This window comes from Dicentrarchus labrax, unplaced genomic scaffold, assembly GCF_905237075.1.
Source record: "Dicentrarchus labrax unplaced genomic scaffold, dlabrax2021, whole genome shotgun sequence".
Classification (NCBI taxonomy): Eukaryota; Metazoa; Chordata; class Actinopteri; family Moronidae; genus Dicentrarchus; species Dicentrarchus labrax.
In genome coordinates this window covers 20,491,936-20,510,996 of record NW_026136703.1, presented here as the reverse complement: position 1 = coordinate 20,510,996, position 19,061 = coordinate 20,491,936, and the positions used below count along the sequence as shown (strand labels likewise).

General features: G+C 37.9%; 1 protein-coding gene across 1 annotated transcript; it reads left to right on the top strand.

Annotated features, from left to right (window-relative positions):
* The first annotated feature begins 11,515 nt into the window (after window positions 1–11,515).
* tmx1 (thioredoxin-related transmembrane protein 1) lies at window positions 11,516–18,523 on the top strand. The gene is made up of 8 exons (XM_051395266.1): window positions 11,516–11,752; window positions 12,099–12,214; window positions 13,818–13,863; window positions 14,734–14,862; window positions 15,731–15,776; window positions 17,081–17,182; window positions 17,314–17,380; window positions 17,888–18,523. Exons 1-8 carry the CDS (start codon window positions 11,550–11,552, stop codon window positions 18,124–18,126), a joined length of 948 nt encoding a protein of 315 aa, XP_051251226.1. The 5' UTR covers window positions 11,516–11,549; the 3' UTR covers window positions 18,127–18,523.
* The last annotated feature ends 538 nt before the right edge of the window (window positions 18,524–19,061 follow it).

Below are 19,061 nucleotides of genomic sequence, written 5' to 3'. Positions count from 1 at the left end.
GAGAAATAAGTGAGTCAGAGAAAAGTAATTTCACATCTTGTTCTAAATAGAGAAAAGTTAGAGAAAGTTTTCTCAAAGGTCAGGAACATCCTAATGTCTAACTTGAGTTATGAACTCACTGATTCTTTATCTGACTGAAGTTTGTGCAGCATGAAATATCAGTAGTCTGTCTGTGCTGTGTATTGAGAAATCCACGGCACTGTGTGCAGGAGTACAGAGCCAACAACATCTGATGCTCTGTTATATAGCACAGTATGTTCCTCATCCTGTATGCACACGCTTAATAATATAAACTTACTGTGTCTATTATTGGACATTGAGGACAGCATACAATATGTGGAATATGTGGTTATTGTTCCTTCATGCTGCAGAGTTTGTTAAAACTTCTGTCCTCTTACTAACCTGTTTATCATAACTATTGAGCCAATTCTCGGCTGCATGTTTGGTTCATCTCCAGCGTAGGTAAGTCAGGGAATTGAAGATGTTGAGCAATAGGATGGACTGTGTAGGATGGAGTAGAATAAAGTCTTTTGTTCTCAATGAATCCAGGCCTTCTTCCACACGTGTAAATCCAATTAGAGGGACCAGAGAAGTTGGCTTTCCCCTGCTGATGCCTGACACATTTACAGAGCCTCATAAAGACGCATCCCAGGCTGCACACTATTAACCACGAATGCTCCTGAACTAATTGACAGCACGCAGAACCCAAGTGAACCTGTCCCTGCTGCTTTGCAAGAACAGAAGCAGAATATGTCAACAAATGCACTTGTCTGTGTTTCATTAAGTGAACAGACACCGCTGCAGATTTTCTTTATATTTAGCACACTTCTTCTACACACAGTGAAATAAAACACAAACACAGGCAGAGTAACAGATAAAGTCATTTCTCATTTGAATATCTCCGACCTCTTTTCCTCTCCTGGCAACGCATAATGAGGTTTTTTATTTATTTTTTAAGTCTACAAAATGGAAAGAACTTGGAAATATTTGCAAGTTTAGTCTGGAATCCAAAATTGCCTTTAAAGGGAAGGATCTCAGATGATTCGAGCTTTCAGATGGCAAGTCAAACATAATAGAATCAAGTTAATTTGGTCAAATGAACCCTTGGTGAGTTCATCTTGAGGCACTGACATATTCACTTACTTTTGAGGCACTAATTTATGCCCTTCAATGCCTTAGTGGAAGTCATTACATGTCAGTAAAGATTTGGACTCGCCGATGATGAAAGAAGGAGTGGGATTGTAAGCTGAGCTCAGCAGAATCAGTGGTGCTCCCCCGGCCCAGTGACCCACTGTCCAACTGATCCAGTTTTAACCACACCTCCTCATATTATGTCACTCAATGCGTCACCCCTCCCTTCCCTTTCCTTTGCACGCCACACTGCGACACGGCTGCTTGGCTGCCCATAAACCTCAGAGCACTGCAGTGAGGAGCTGGGAGAATCACTTATTGCAGAGCCTCATTGGACTCTCTCTCACACACACACACACATATATACATAAAGCAGAAGACAGATACAAAACCACCATTTGATGTTGGATAAATGCACACACAAAGAGGTTTAAACACACAAGCAGCCTAAAGGAGATTCAATAACGTGTGAAAACACGTCATAAGCCAACCATTGAGTGTAACTTGCATTTTCCACCATGAGACAGATGCATTTAATACTATTGAGGAGGCCACCGGATTAAACTAAACCTAATAAGAGAATATAATTTAACACTGACCCATGCTCAGCTGTGGCAGTGACCTGGAGGCTAATCTCATTGTGGCCAAAATTATGTTAGAGTGTTGGTAAAACATTTATTTTCCTCTCCTGTAGATGATGGATCCCTCCTTCCTTGTCTCTGTCTGTCTGGCTGGCTGGCTGGCTGGCAGTGTAATATAAATTCATTCCACAAGATATTACATATTGCACTGGAGCATTCACTTTGTATGGTTCTTTAGCTCCTGAATTTATGGTCGTAAATCACATCGTGGAGCAGTTTTCTTACTGTTTCTTACCGGATTTGGCTTTTAATAAATCCATACTTTGTGTTTAATGTCATCTGATGACGTCACCTTCTAGGAAACTGTGAAGGGCATTTATAACTGTTAATCAGCAATTAACTAATTTCCACTGAAGCACTAGTTTGTGTGGTGCAACCCATCTTGATTTAGTGATGGGTAAATCTCAACACTCATAACCAGAGGCCGGACCAAGTCATTCCTCATTGAAACTTTGGAAATCTCAAGTCAAGACAGGCAAGTCCAAAGTAGTTTCGAGTCCTGAACAAGTCAAAACGCACTCTTCACCTAATGTAATGCTATTTTAACAACAGAACAAACAAAATGAAATTATCTTTGGAATAATTTTTTCCAGCTGGCGCTCAGTAACGTAACGTTAACTCTTCATGGTTCTCTCCTGCAACTCGATTGGATGCTGAATTAACAGTTGAATTGCTGGGAATGAACAGCATTAATGTGAATTGTTTTAGGAAATGAAGGAAAATGTATTGATTTGTGGTAGTGATCTGATCTTATACCCAGTTTTGGAATCGGTCTGAAACTGACCAAACTTACTGGATCGGATATCAGAGGGGGAACAAAAGTATTACCCTAAACTATTACATACAGTAAAGGTTCAACTTAATTTTGGGATATTTATTTATTACTTCACATTAGTTGAATACTTGTTTGGCAGTTTGAGCATGATGTTTTTTAGATAGTTAGGTTAAACAAAGTGCATTGAAACAAATTTATTATCAACAATTTAGTTGTTTATGAGAGCTTGAAAACAATGGTATTGGATTGGTATCAGCAGATACTCAAGGTTGCAACATCAGTTTCGATATCAGACATGGAAAAGTGTTATTGAGCCATCCTTTAGTCATGGCACACTTTTTGAACAACATCCCTTTTCATATTTGGTCTTGATCAAGTAAAGGCTCAAGTGAAGTCACTGGTGTTGAAGTCCAAGTCGAGTTGCAAGTCTGTTTTGATTTTGTCAAGTCGAATCTAAAGTAATCGAATTAGTGACTCAAGTCCACACCTCTGTTCACAACTACACCATGTTTGAATTTATGAGGAGGTTCAGATGCTTATTCACTGGGCTGATAATCATTAATAGATCACCAGTTATTAGGATAGCAGATGGTAGAGGGGAATGGGGTTGAAAGCACATCGGGGATCCTCATTTATTTTTTAGGACCTCTCTCAGCTGGAAAAATGTGATTAAATGTTACAAATCTCCTTAAAGGGAATCATTTATACATTTGCCAACATGTTTAAAAGGTTAACCATGTTGGCATTGATTAATTCTACATTTTGCTGCATTTGAGAAAAGATTGCTTTTCTAGAGAGGTGTTTGGTAATTAGTAGCGCCTATCTATCAGAGGAGCATAATTAATGTATGCCATCAGCAAACAAACTATTTATCATCCAGTGTGCAGCACATCTAAATGTGGCCAATGAGTTGAATCCAACCTCAGGTGACTCAGACAAGAAAACAAATCACAGCTCAGTGGCACCTTTAAGAGGGCTGCAGGCTGAGTGAAGAGAGAGACTCATTAACGAGTGGCCAGAGGGTTCAATAGCTTGACACTTTGACACTTCTGTAGGCTGCTGCGCTGAAGACGGGAGATACTGTTTATACTGACTTCACAAATGAGAAAAGGCATTATGTTGCAGAATCCCTAATGTTGTTTAGGGATGCAGAGTGATTTATAGTTTTTATGAGACGAGCAGGAGGGGTTGTTGCTGTTAGAAAGGCAATTACTGTAGTTTGGGTTTTACACAGAGGAAAAAAACTCATAACAGTGTAATGTAAAAGGAGGGAAGATTGGTAGAAAGCAATAAAATACAGAACATTTCTGTTAAGATCAACTTTCACACACGACTGAGTAATCGCACTGTGCATAGATATGAAAGGAGAATGACTGATCACTCTGCAGGTTTCAGGACGTCAAAGATTGTTATACCCTTTTAAATTCATTTATAAAAACAGAGAGAAGTTTTACGGCAGAAATGAACCTCGTGTTGGAAAACAGATTCCCAAACACGGTGTTGAAAACCCCTGAAACAAAAAACTTTAATCTAAATTCAGATGTATTGATACTCAAGAAGACTTTAGATTTAAAGAATTATATATACAGATTTTTGAGTTGCTGAGCAGCTTCTAGGTTCCCCTTCCTTAATTGAAACATACCCAGAAAATTACGTAGTTGCTCCTCCATGACATATTACCACATAATTAGTATCAAAATGTAGTTATCCACAGTACAGTGAATGATGTTATTGTGTGTTACAGCAGCAGCTTGAGTGTAACAACGCTGCCTGGAGCTTGTAATGTGCGAGCAGTTGGCAGTCAGTCTCTCTGGAGAGTCTGAACCACAGGAAGTCCTCATTTGTGAGAATGAGTAAGATGTATGAGAGGACACGGGGCAAAATATGAAATCTCGCGGGTAATGAGCACCGCTCTGGTGGGTCCAGATGTTGACGGGGATCCTGGAACAGCTGGTATTTAGCTGTAATTGCTACGTTAGGCTATTTGCTCTCAGGTATGTCTGGTCTTTTACCGATGGTCGACTCCACTGGGAAACATGTTCGTGTCACTCCTCCCCTCTGATTCTGCTGACACAACACCATTTTAAAGAGGGAACTAGAATAAAAACAGACTTTTCCTTCTTCTTCTTCTCTTCTGGTCACAATGTGCTTGATGCTGCCACCTTGACATTGTTAAATAGAGGTGCAAGACTGCTGAAGTTTTCAGATGTGCAAGTAAAGCTTAAAAGTCCAGTGTGTAGTAGTTAAGGCATTAGGGCTACCAGAAAGACCATCTACACCTGCTGGTGCTGCAAAAAGCATCAAACAGCAAAACAGAGTTAGCAACGAGCTGTCGGACATAGTAGCATTCAGCAAATAAGTTAGAGTAGGTGGAGACTAAAAACAAGAGTGAATATTGGACTTACATTCATCAGGTGGACAGAAATAAAACTCCAAATAAATACGAATGTTATCTGCTGGATGTCTAAATAGACTACTGTATGTAAGATGATTGTCAATGTTGTATTTATTGATTATTTCACTGACAATAGGTGGCCAGCTGCGCAATGCAGCTCCAATAAGATAAACGTCTAATATTCAAGGCACTAATAGTGGTGAAAATTAATTCCACCTACAATATATAAATGTGCACATCATTCTGGTAAGAAAGCTGAATCCCTTGTTGAGTGTGTGGAGATCAATAATTCAACATTCACGTGTTTCCCACAGCGAATAGGTCACATCAGCTGGTGGTACTCCAATGCAGCTCATACAAATACAACCACCCACAAACACAGTGATGATCAGAATAGTTCACATTTTTCTCATAATATTTAATGATTTGTACAATTAGACTCTACGATTGTAAGACTTTGATTCATTTGAAGTTATATTTGTGAAAAGCACACAACATTGACTCTATCTCTGTCTCTTTTAAGACTTCTGGCTGCAGCGTAATCAGTGACAGGTGTTTCACCTCTGATGGAAAATACCTGTTGTGGCATCAGTGAGGCACAGCAACATCTTAGAGCTGATTTTCTGAACCTCTACATTACTTTTGTTTTTTGCAGGTTTAGCTTCTCGTTCACATAAAAAACCCACAAAAACCCACCACACTACCAAGTCCCCTTCTCACTGGGAGATTTTTACGTGTTTACTTTCGGTGTTGGATTTCAAAAATTCACTTGGCCTCATGAGGATCAAACCCACATTATAAACAAACAGCAGCCTTCCAAAACTGTTTGGCCAGAAGTACTTCAGCTTTGTTTCTTAGAGCTTTCCACTTTTTTCTTTAAACATCAGCTTTCAAAATTAGGTCTGAATCACTTCATGATCACACCAAGAACCTCAGAACATCCAAGGAGTCTTTTGGGTTAGAGACGTTTAAACCGTCTTCTATTTTGACACTGGTCATCAACACCTCGAGGATCGAATCCACTCCCTCAAAACTGAATCTGTGAACATGAACCATCATGGTTCATACATACGCAGCATGGAACTTGCTCGAGCCAGGGACACAGCCATGGCCTGGCAGTGCTCACATACCCCCTGCAGGGAGCCTTGGACTTTGTGCTACTGCAATAATCACCCTGATGGATTTCATTTTGCAGTAATTACTGTACCATAATCCCAAATATGGCTACACACCAAAGCAGAACTCATATGGACTTATAAAGTGGACTTATTCTATTGGACTCATCTCTTGGACTTATTTTATTGAACATCTTGTGTTTGTTTTGGTTTATTTTTGAACCAACTGTAGTGTAATCCTGTTGTTATATTACAATTCCTTTGTTATTACTGTTATACCCTCAGCTGTCCGTCTTTGTTTAAATGTCCCCTTCTTCCATTTTTTTCCTTTTTGTACAACAATTTTGTCTTCTAAGAGAGTCTCATCTGGATCAGAAACAGCTCTTGCTGACACTGTATCTGATACACAAATAAACTTCAATTGACATTTGACTTTAATATTGATTTGAAATGATGAAATAACAAGTTGAAATTCGATCTTGACATTGGAAACAGCAGTTGACAAAAATGGATCTCAAGGTCAAATTTAGTGACTGTTCAGACTGGGTTGCACCAGCTATTTGTAAATCCTCCCTAAACTTATTAACTACAAACTAGTAATTGATTAAATTAGAATGTCCCACCTAGCAGTAAATGTTAGTAAATAATTTGTATGTAAGAACTAGTTTGTGTGGGCAACCTGTTTTTATTTAGCAATGCAAAGATCTCTGTTGGGTTGTAACGACGGTGGCTAAGTTTGAACTTAATTAGAAGCTGGTGCAACTGGCTCCTGGAGCTTCCAATTATATCGCCTTCATCAGCAGATGGACTTTGCTTTCCAAATTACCATTTTCCCCCCCTGAGCACATTAAAAAGTGACGTCTAAAGTTCAGTCTTGATCTTGGCAACAGCAGCTGACAAAACAATTTCCCCCTCAAGGTCCACATAGTGGGTTAAGTATAAACTCATGCCCAAAGAAAGATATTTCATAGAAAAACAACCATTGTCTGTAACTGGCATTCACAGGCTGCACTGTGGCAGAGCGGTAACCATGGCAACAATCAGCCTCTGGCCAGCCATCAACAGTTTAATCGGCAGCAAATTAAATGTAAAATTAGAAAAAGAAAATCTTCCACGGCGAGTGGGTGTTTGTCGGTGAGAGCAACGTCTTATCACATCAGCGGGTCTTTCAGATGAACTCTTAACTCAAGCTCAGTTGAAGGCACCGTTGATGTCAGAGGTATGAAAAATTCATTCGGCAATCCTCAAGATATTTTTTTACTTTGGACTAAAGTGTTTGACCGACAGATCAAACAAACAACATGGCTACAAAAAGAAAATGCCACAATGTTCCTGCTTCAAACCAGCAGCAGCTTGAGCACAGTAATGGAGTTGGAGAGAAAAACACAAAACAGCATCATAACTCCCCCAGTCTGCCTCTTATTTTCCTCACAGCAGCATTAAGTTGAAGAAGAGGAAGCGCAGATGACTGCCGAGCAGGAAGGAGATTCATTTTGCGCTGTAAGTGGAGCAGAGCTGATGGCTGGAGAAAGGGGGCGATGGTAGGGGCACAAAAGGATGTCATCTGGAGGGTATTTTTAGAGTGTGAGGTGCACTGATAACTGGCTGCCATTGCAATCTGCCTGCAGGTTCCCAGCAATAATAACTGCACTCATTCTGCAGATTCACTCAGAGTGAAATCCTCTCATGCAGAGAAACACAGGCAGGCTGATTGACTCTCTCGCTTTCTTATACACAAACACACACTGCCGTATACGCAAAAATATGGAAGTTCATAAGTGACAAAACTAAGTGAGCATAAAAAAACAAACCAACGCTCCAGCAGGTCAAGATTTTAGAGTGGGATTTGTAGATAAATTACAGCTAGCAGAAGAGGAAAGCAGAAAAAAAGCTCATCAGCTTCTTTAAGTTATGTTGTATATTATTAGACTAATAGCTGAACCAGGAAACAGGACTCAAATGCACAACTCAAGACAGAAGAGCTCCATAAAACATTATTTTACTTGTCAAGTCCAGTATACAGAAATACAACTGATCAGGCAAACAAGTCCAAAAGGGTAAAGGCAAAGTCAAAAGACTGGCAGAAATTAAATAATAAAAAATACCAAAGCACCTGAAACACAACACTGGAAAGCTTGACACAAAGGAAAAAGACGAACTGGCACAGAAGTGAAGGAACGCAGTGATTGTATACTCTACAGGATGTGCAGGTAATCAGGGTGGGGCAAACAATCACTAACAGCAGGAAGTGAGATCTGAAACGAGAGGGAGAGGTAAGTACAAAATAAAACAGGAAGCACACTCACAAAATGATAATTTCACAAGAACTGAGACACGCCCCTCTAATCTGTGCTTTTTTTTTTACTCGTCAATTACTAATTTTATTTCTTTGGGCTTTCATTTGAATGAAACAAAACTCATTCTTTGGTGGTCAACTGGTAGACAATTGCAACCAGTAGAAATTGTTTTGTTTTAAGCAGTATTGGAAGAAGTATTTAGATCTGAGGTGGTAGAAGTACATACAATCTGTATTCAAGTAGAAGTACAGATACTAAATTAAATAGAAAATTACTCTGGTAAAAGGAGAAGTACCTTTATGAACTTTTATTCAAGTTAAAAAGTAAAAAAGTAAACAGTTGACGTCAGACGGACATTTCTACTGGCGGTTTCTGTTAGAGCTATCTCCCTCTCTTGTCTGTTTCCATGCACGGGTCTTGATGTTGGGAGGGTGCACCAATGATGCCAAAAAATACATCAAAATAATCAATAATTCCCCTCAAATTCATTAAAACTAGTTTAACAAGAAATTACAGATATTTGTGTAAAAATGAGTAAAAGTAAAAAGTACAGATACCTAAAAAAACTACTTAAATACAGCAATAAAATATACTTCACTACTTCCAACCTCTGAATATGAAGCGTCAACAGGACAACTCAGACTGCTCCTTTACAATAGAAATGTAAAAATAAAACTATCCTTCGAGGAACTTGTGAAAATCATGAGTAGAACCAATGCCCCTTCACAATAAAAGGAGTCCAAGTACATGTCAGGACTGCCTTCTCACAGGAAGACATCCTGGGTGATCAAAATGGTAATAAACCCCAGATAAGACCCATAACTCACTGAAGGAATTATATACCATCTAATCTGGGAGCAGCTGTTAGAGGACATGACTGGAAATATGTCTGCTTATACTGCCACTGAAACCCAGAAATGTGACAGGAAGTGACCTTATTTATAGACGGACAGATGTGTGTTACAGCAGGTTAAGTATGTTGAGAATACATTCTGACATTCGTTAGAAGGCAGGGTCTAATAGGATTGCACTTCACCTCCAGGTTCAAATCTAATGGATTTTACTCTCAGTGAGTTTTTGCATGTGGATGCAAAATGCAAAACACTGCATGCATCTTTGAAGATACCAAACACAGTTCCTGTTGGATGAAAACACTGATTACTCGGCTATCAAAATTCATCAGGAGCATAAACCTTAAATACGCCTCTCAAACCTTGACTTGTAGTTTGATAAATGCTAAAATATTTATTATTTGTACAGTAGAAGTAGTAGTTACTTTAATTTTGTGATACTAGATTACTGGCTATATTTCTAACTAGTAACTGTATGATTAATTTTTTTAAGTAACCCTCCCAACCCTGTATATAGTCTATAATACATTTATATAGTGTGTCATCTCCACCTCCTCTCTGGGTTATTTTAGGGATGATAGCACCACCTGCTGGTGATAAGCGTTCAAAATAAATGAGCATGAAATAAATAAAGAATTTGTTTTTTTAAAGACTCTGAGTCTCTTTACTTTCTGCATTAAGCTGTAATAATACTTACAATAATGAATTAATAGGAAAACTTATAAGAAGAAGATTTAATGCTCAAATATAACCTGCACAAGTTAATGTGGATGTCTGCTATTATCCACTTGCACACCCTTATATACTGACATTTGTTCATGAACGTTGCTTTGTTTGTGCAGTTTAACGACTAAACAACATCTGATAACTACAGAAGCTCATTTCAGCCAATGTGACAGGGAAAAAAATGATTCTGTAAATCATTATAATGAGAAACTTTCTCAATATTTTGACTTAGTATCTCAAAATAAAGAGAAACCTATTATATATATTTTGACTTTTGACTTTGAGATACTAAGTCATTATCTGGGCTTCCATAGATACCAGCTCATGTTATGTGTATTATCCACTGACAGTATATATAAGTATTATCCACTGACAGTATATATAAGTATTATCCACTGACAGTATATATAATATATTATCGACTAACAGTATATAATATATTTTCCACTGACAGTATATATAAGTATTATTCCACTATATAAGTATTATCTACTGACAGTATATATAAGTATTATCCACTAACAGTATATATAAGTATGACAGTATATATAAATATATTTTCCACTGACAGTATATATAAATATATTTTCCACTAACAGTATATAAAAGTATTATCCACTAACAGTACATATATAAATATTATTCCACTGACAGTATATATAATATATTATCGACTAACAGTATATAATATATTATTCCACTAACAGTATATATAACAGTATTATTCCACTGACAGTATATATAAATATATTATTCCACTAACAGTATATATAAATATATTTTCCACTAACAGTATATATAAATATATTTTCCACTAACAGTATATATAAATATATTTTCCACTGACAGTATATATAAATATATTATTCCACTAACAGTATATATAAATATATTATTCCACTAACAGTATATATAAATATATTATTCCACTAACAGTATATATAAATATATTTTCCACTGACAGTATATATAAATATATTATTCCACTGACAGTATATATAAATATATTATTCCACTAACAGTATATATAAATATATTATTACACTAACAGTATATATAAATATATTTTCCACTAACAGTATATATAAATATATTATTCCACTGACAGTATATATAAATATATTTTCCACTAACAGTATATATAAATATATTATTATACTAACAGTATATATAAATATATTTTCCACTAACAGTATATATAAATATATTATTATACTAACAGTATATATAAATATATTATTATACTAACAGTATATATAAATATATTTTCCACTAACAGTATATATAAATATATTATTATACTAACAGTATATATAAATATATTTTCCACTAACAGTATATAAAAATATATTATTCCACTAACAGTATATATAAATATATTATTCCACTGACAGTATATATAACAGTATATATAAATATATTTACCACTAACGTTATATATAAATATATTATTCCACTGACAGTATATATAACAGTATATATAAATATATTTACCACTAACGTTATATATAAATATACTCTCAGACTCTCAGACTGTCACTTCCGGCTGTCAGTCAACCTCTGACCCACCTGACTCGGACGTTAGCGCGCACAGCGGAAGTGAGCGCTGCTGACAGACATGGCGTGTTTGCTAGCGAGCAGCGGTTCTCGCTCCACAATGTTTTCCTCAACGCGGCGAACCAAACCCCGCTCATGGACGAGCTGCTTACTGCTGGCGATGTGTTTAACGTCGCTGCCAGTCTCGGCCAAGCGGGACAGCCTCCGGGAGGTGACCGACGAGAACTGGGAGGAGATCCTATCCGGAGAATGGATGATTGAATTGTGAGTGTAACGGACCAGCTAGCACGTCAGTTAGCTATTTTAACGAGCTTACTTTGTCCTGTTTGACCGTGTCCTGTCACATTAAAGCCTAAATACTCTCTTTTATCTGACCTGTTGCTTTTTTATATCTTCCTCTATTCGCTCCTGTTGTAATAATGTGTCGCCGTGATAACAACTGCCCTCTTCTGCTAACTTAAGTGAACCACAAGCTGCTGCTAATCTTCAATACGTTTTTTTTTTTTTTTTTTTAAGCTCGTACTCGGTGGTTATCTTTCTCCACCTTGATGTGAGTGACTGTGCAGTTTATCAGAGGCTTTAAAAACGTGTGAAACTTGATATCCCGCAGCTACGCGCCCTGGTGCCCGGCGTGCCAGCAGCTCCAGCCGGCGTGGAAGGAGTTTGCGGACTGGGGGGAGGACATGGGGCTCAACATAGCCAAGGTGGACGTGACTGACCAACCCGGTAGGCCATGAATGACCTTTTAACAGCTGACAATGCTACATGCATAACAAAACAGGAGTGCAGTGATGTCCATGCAGTGCAAAATAGTCAGAGCATCTTGCAAGAGCTCTGCAGTAAACAACAGTCAGCTGAGGTTATATATATATATATATATATATATAGTTGTTGTTATAACTGTGTGTATTGGCTATATTGTGACTATTGTTTTCTTTGATGATGCGGTCATTATTTGTAAGACCTTTCTTCCTGTAATGTTGTTTAACGTACACACTGTTGATTATGACAACAACATTTATAGGATGTTTTTTTTCTAATACTTTCCATTGAGGATGAGCCTGGATTCAATATATGAACCTAGGGCTGCACTATGTGGTAAAAAACAATCATATTACAGATTGCGATATGATTCGCGATTAATGTGAATGCATTGTTTTGCACCTCATTATAATTTTCACTGGAAATAAAACCCGGAAATTCATGTTGATGTGACATTTGTTGGTGTCTAAACCAAACAAACTGGTTTTCTTAAATCTGGAGAACAACATTTGTGGGCCAGGAAATCTCAGCAGCACAACAGTGCTTCGTTATTTTACCTTTATCAAAAAAATACTGCAGCTTCTTGCGATTTGGGTATTGCACTCGACCGTATAGCGATTTTGATAACATTGTGATTAATTGTGTAGCCCTATAAGAAACAATGTAATTCAGCAGCTCTACAAACCACAGCCTCCAAAATGACCTCAAAGTTGATTCAATACCTCTCTGAAACGGTTTTAACAGCAACTACTACTTAATGTTTCAGTTCCAAAGTGAATGAGTTGTTTACCAATTAAGCTCTCTATCATGGTAAATGCCATTTACTGTAGTAACGTGATATATGATACATAGTATATCTGTCTGGAAAATCTATTGAGAGACTGTTTATATGTAAAATATCTAGTCAGAAATGTCTGTTGAATGCCATAAAACTATTGTTATGTTGTCAACAATGGTCTAAAATCCCCAGAAATGTAAAAGGAAGGGTTACACAGTCTTGATAGTACAGCAAACTCTCTTATAGTTTACAAATGTATATAATCTCACAGTATTTAACATCATATACTGCAGTTAAATGCTTATGCCAGTGACCTGTATGACTCATGTGTCTGAGTTTTGAAGGCAACTTATAGACGTACAAAGATGCCAGATAGTTGTTACTGCATCAGTTTTAGTCACTGCAAGGTTTTGTGATTTTTGCATGAAGAATTGTCTCAAAAACCCTGACAGCATGCTTATCCATGGGACTCTTAAATGATTGACTGAGACTGCTGATTTAGTTAGCAAACTTCCTGAGACTGAAACTGCCTACAGCCTGAAAAATGACACCTTTTTTGAAAGTCAAGAAATATCTGTATGAGCTTAAATAAAGTGCTATTCAAGTCAGGGCTTCAATATTTGACTGTACTGTGTGTTAGTCTTGTTCCAGGCCTGTATAAAATGTCAATATTAATGGTAGCCAGCGCCAGTGTGGCTGCTATCAGACATTAATTCAGTCTGTCTGCCAAGCCTGAACTTCCTTTCAGTTTAGTTGTGAGTCACACTGACAGTGTCTTCCTTCTGTAAGGTCTGAGCGGACGATTCATCATAACCTCACTTCCGACTATCTACCAGTAAGTTCTTGGTTATTTTGTGGTTTTCATTGCTTCCTCTTTTGTGTGACTGCGTCTGGTATGTGTTCTTCTAATGTGCACCATCTTGAAAAATATATCCAATGGAAACATCTAGTGGGTTTAACTAAGTTTAGAACCTTGTGCTGATTTAGCCTTTTTTCTAGTTTTCTCGTATAATGTGACATTAACATTTAAAACAAAGATGGTATCTTTGTATAACTCACTTACACATAATAATCAGTAAGGGGGGGAAATGTAACAGTTGTTTGCATGAGTTTCTGAATGTGCCACATTGGGGGTTAAAATTATAGATTCAGTCAAGGGGTGCATTTAATGTATATTTGTTACATATTATTTATTCTGATTAACAATTAAATCTTTAAATGTGAAAACAAACTCCAATCTTGAATCTAATTAGTGGTTAAATTGACACAATTATATAAAACAGAGGAAAAACAACCAAAATCCTCCCTCTTTAGAAGAGGACAATTCTCTTCATTGTCACCTAATTGATTCAGCACTATTTCAGTTCTTTCCCAATGTAACACTAACATAAAATCACTCGTTAAGCCACAATTTTCCAATGTTCAAACTGTGGCTATATACATAGAGATACATATATAGTTGCCCCCTAATTTAGATGTATTAAATTTGATCAGCCATTTTGCTTTCTTTGTCTCGGTCTCTCATCAACATTGACTGTCAATGTCACACTCTGTCAGGAGCACAGCTGCTTAAACACATTTTCTTGGATAATGTGTCAGTCCATGAGATTTTCATTACAGGAAATGTGGGTCATGTGCGTCGTGATAAACGCAGCACTTTGTGACAGAATTCAGCAGAATGTTTGTATCCGTGTTTGTGTTTCAGCTGTAAGGACGGCGTCTTCCGGAAGTACCAGGGCGCTCGCACTAAAGATGACTTCCTCAGCTTCGTTGATGAGCAGAAATGGAAAGCAGTCGAGCCGGTTTCCTCCTGGCTGGGACCATCTTCGTTTCTGTGAGTCCACTTGATCACGATAACGTGTAATAATGGGGTTACAAATGGAAGCTTTCCCTACAAACATTAAGGTATATTATTAGGGCTGTAATGAATAGTTTGAAGTCTAAATCAACATTCGAATGCTGTTTTGGAGTTTTTTGCGTTTCTGTTCATTGTGCAGGGTGTGAGGTTGGGACCCAGGTTACATCGCTGTCTCTGTTACTTTCTCCTATGCTCGTCTGTATTAAGAGCCCCCAGTCTGTCTGTTTGACCGAAGGCGGGACTGAACTACACGCACACACATGCACGCAGCAGACAGGATGAAGTGTGGCTTCAACTGGAAGCATTCATCGTGCCTTTACAAACCGCAACTGACAAATCCTCCTCATGCTGCCCTTACACGCCAAAAAAGACTCATTTAATCCGATAAAGGGCTCCTCTCAAATTGAGGATTTTGTTCGAGGATTCTAAAAACATTTTATTTATTTTTTTATAGGGTGACAACATCTTAAAATACGACGCCAGACATTCAAGGCTTTGTTCGAAAACCTCAAAAGAAGCTTTGAATGTAAAAAAATAAAAAATAAATTACATTCGTTACAGCCCTATATATTGTACGTCAATACCAAAAGAAGCTCCTGTGGTTATCATAAATGTGTTTTATATTGATATTTCCCACTCTTAAGGATACAGCCGTTTATCTTTTACAGCTTTCCACAGTGATAACAAACTCAACATCAGATATCTTTGCTGTTGGCTTTATTCGTAGTGTCTCTCTGTCTTTCTTCCACATTATGTTATTTTTTGTGTTCAGGCTTTGTAATAATGTTAAAGTTTGGCAAATCCGTGTTCAATGACATGCTGTCGTCTCTTCCTCTGTTGGCAGAATGAATTCAATGTCTGCTTTGTTCAAGCTCTCCATGTTTATCCGGGTAAGTGAGGATTTCACTCCTGGTAGTACTGACTGTCAATACGTAGGTTATTGTACATAGGAAAGTATTTATTTCATTTTCCATTCAAAGAAGGATGTTGCTGCCCAGTGTTAAATCTCATGAGGAAATCAGACAATGCAGTTCGACAGGAAACAGGGCTTACAAAATAATAGACGGGAAAAAAATCTAATTTAACTCACCAGTAGTGCAGACGTTTTAAGACACATTTTAAGCCTAAACAAATTATATATACAGCGGTTGAAGTAAATCATCCTCCCCGGTGTCTCAGGTTTTACATGTTTATAGTTTTTTGACAATGCAAAGACTAATCTGGCCTCTTATGTTAGATGTCTTGTAATTTACGTTATTAAAGGATGAGGCTGGCATTATTTCATATTTCTTTCATTGTCAACAAATTCCACAAAAAGACCAAAACCAGCATGTTTGTGTTGGTCTCTGCCTCTGACATTACATAGTACACAGTGTCAGTTTTTATAAAGGCTTTATTTGGGCACTGTAGTGTTTAGCAAACATTACTCAAACAGGAGGAAACACACAGTTTTCTGCTACGGATGAATACACATGTGGTGCTCTAGTGAGTATTTCTGGCAGGTTGGTGAGATTGAATCAAAATAAACTACAGTGCCCATATTCATCATAATGAAGGGACAACCCAGTGCAGCAGTGTGGCTCATTGATAGGATTTTATAAGTTTTTAAAAGAGCAATGAAGCTCTGTGACACGGGAGTAAGATATATCAGTCAGTTTGGCTACACAGATACTTGTTCATAGGATCAATTCACTGATAGTTTTGGTGTTTTTGTTGGATTTGTTGATTATTAGAAAAATACTGATTCTGTTATTTACCCTTGGTTGGTACCCTAAGCTGGGGGGAAAAGTGGTATCTGTAAGACATAAAAAACATACAACATCAATAATAATTCAACAGAATAACACGTTTGCATTTTATAAATATAGATAGATATTCTATAGACATATTGGCTTGTTTTTAAACAGGATTTGTGAAAACTAGCTCACGTCACTTCACTGGTGCAGGTCTGCAGAGAGCTATGAATGTATGGCTTCATGTCTAGAAACGTTACATAAATTGAACGAGTGGGCTGATGGTGGCGTCAAAGGAAAAGTCAAACAGGAGTCAAATAGCATTTCAGTCTGATTATCAGGCTACTGAAAATGGTTCCTCACAGCATTCTTATATTCATTTGATAATTTGATTTCATGTGTGTCAGTATTACTGGCTCTCTGTTTACAGTCTTAAGTGAAAATGTTTTTTTGTTTTCCAGCGTTGTCATAACTACATGACCGAGCAGCTGGGGATTCCTGTTTGGGGCTCTTATGTTATCTTTGGCTTGGCTACTCTGTTCTCTGGTCTTGCGTTGGGACTGGTGAGTACTTGTGCAGCACTTATTCACAGTTAGTTATAGTATAGTATAGTTAATGCTCTTGCAGTGTTTATTAAGTACTAACACATTGCAATGCCAGTGAATGAATGGTTGTTGTTGTTTTGTCTTTGCAGTTACTGGTGTTCATCGCAGACTTTGTCTTCCCCTCACGACGATTTTCATCTCCAGATTACTACCAGAGTGAGTTTCATATGCGATTGTACTGAATAAGAATATAATGATAATCACAACAACTTTATATTGCATTTGTATACATGCTGTTATACATGCACACAGAAACAACAGCAATAAAGAATAAGAGACAATATATGAGTAAATGGATACAACCGAAAACACACCAAGAATCAGAGTTGCTATTAAAAATTTAAATTAAATAATAATTAAAAAAAGGATATACTGGAAGTATTGTGTAAATTCACAAAAAGTCTGATTATAAAAGTGCATTTTCAGAAGGGATTTAACAAGTTAAACAGATAGCTAACCTGATGTTCTCAGGTAGGCTGTTCCAAAGTACAGGAGCCCTCATCAATAATGCGTTAATGTATATAATTAATAATAATATATAATATATTATGTTTAAGTAAATGACAGGAACAGATAACAGATCATTTGCTAGTAGTCAGGTTTTGTGTGTGTATCTGGATTTATGAATGGTCACTGACTGTTGTTCTCGATGTTACTCTGCAGAGAAACAGTCGATGCAACAGGCAAGGTTACTCCAACAACAAGAGGAAGAGCATGAGGCTGACGGCGAGGAAGACGACGATGAAGAGGACGAAGATGGCGACCAGGATGACGTCTGGAGTAGAAGGAGAGGGTCCCCAGAGGGCCGCCCAGAACCTAAGGGACAGGGTTTCTCTGACGAAGCTCTGAGGAAGAGGGTGGTGGGCAACCGTGAGGAGGAGGAGGAAGAGGAGGACACTTAGAGTCACATGGCCCCTACACCTTTTTGAGAAGAGCACCGTGGAGTCAGCGGAGTCGGAGGAGCCTTGGTCCCGAGCAGCAGTGTTTACAGAAGGGAGCCCTAAATGTCCCCTCCACCCCTTAACCTCCCCTTCTTCTCCTTCTCCTCTGGGCCCCCAGAAACACCTCGCTTCTTTTCTTCTCCTTCCCTTGTTTTTTAAACGGGAGTGCTTTTAGACTCACCACCGCTCTCTCCGCCTGAGCAGCAGGCTCCACCTGGAACAAGCTGAAGCACTCCTGATACCTGTTTCCACTCGTGGAAACAAACCGCCTGGCTGAGGTATGAAGTGCAGTAGAGATGGATTTTGCAATGTTGTTTATGCTATGCATCGTTTTTTAAAGATTGTTGTGTTTATTATATGTTTATCTCTGATTCATTATACAAGGCTTGGGTTTGAGGTTTATTTTGTTTAAATTTTATTATTCAGCTAATGTATACATAAGGTTACTTTGTGTTTATATATATTTTACATACACTCGACGGCCCAACAACAATGTTCACACACCACATATTCACCACATTCAGTGTATGATGGGGAAGAAATGGGCCCCAAAATGTCACAGCTGTGATCCTTAAGATTTCACTCCTGGTTGATTTGGCAACACTCGTGGTTACCGTGGTAACAGCAAGCGCAGTTTAATACTAAAACACTTGATAAGCAGCTACTTTTTGGTAATACAACAGAAGAGTGACGGATGTGTCTGGTTACAGTGCAGCCAAACAAACTTGCATTGTTTTAATTAAGAAGTACGTTGATAGGAACTGCGACAGTGATGCGGTGAGCAGTTTCCACACAACGGCAGGAGACGGTAAAGTGATGGTTACCTTATTGAGGTGGAGGTGTGCAGATCTGCGGCCGCTCCTTCATCTTCCATTACTTCCCACTGATGGGGGAAA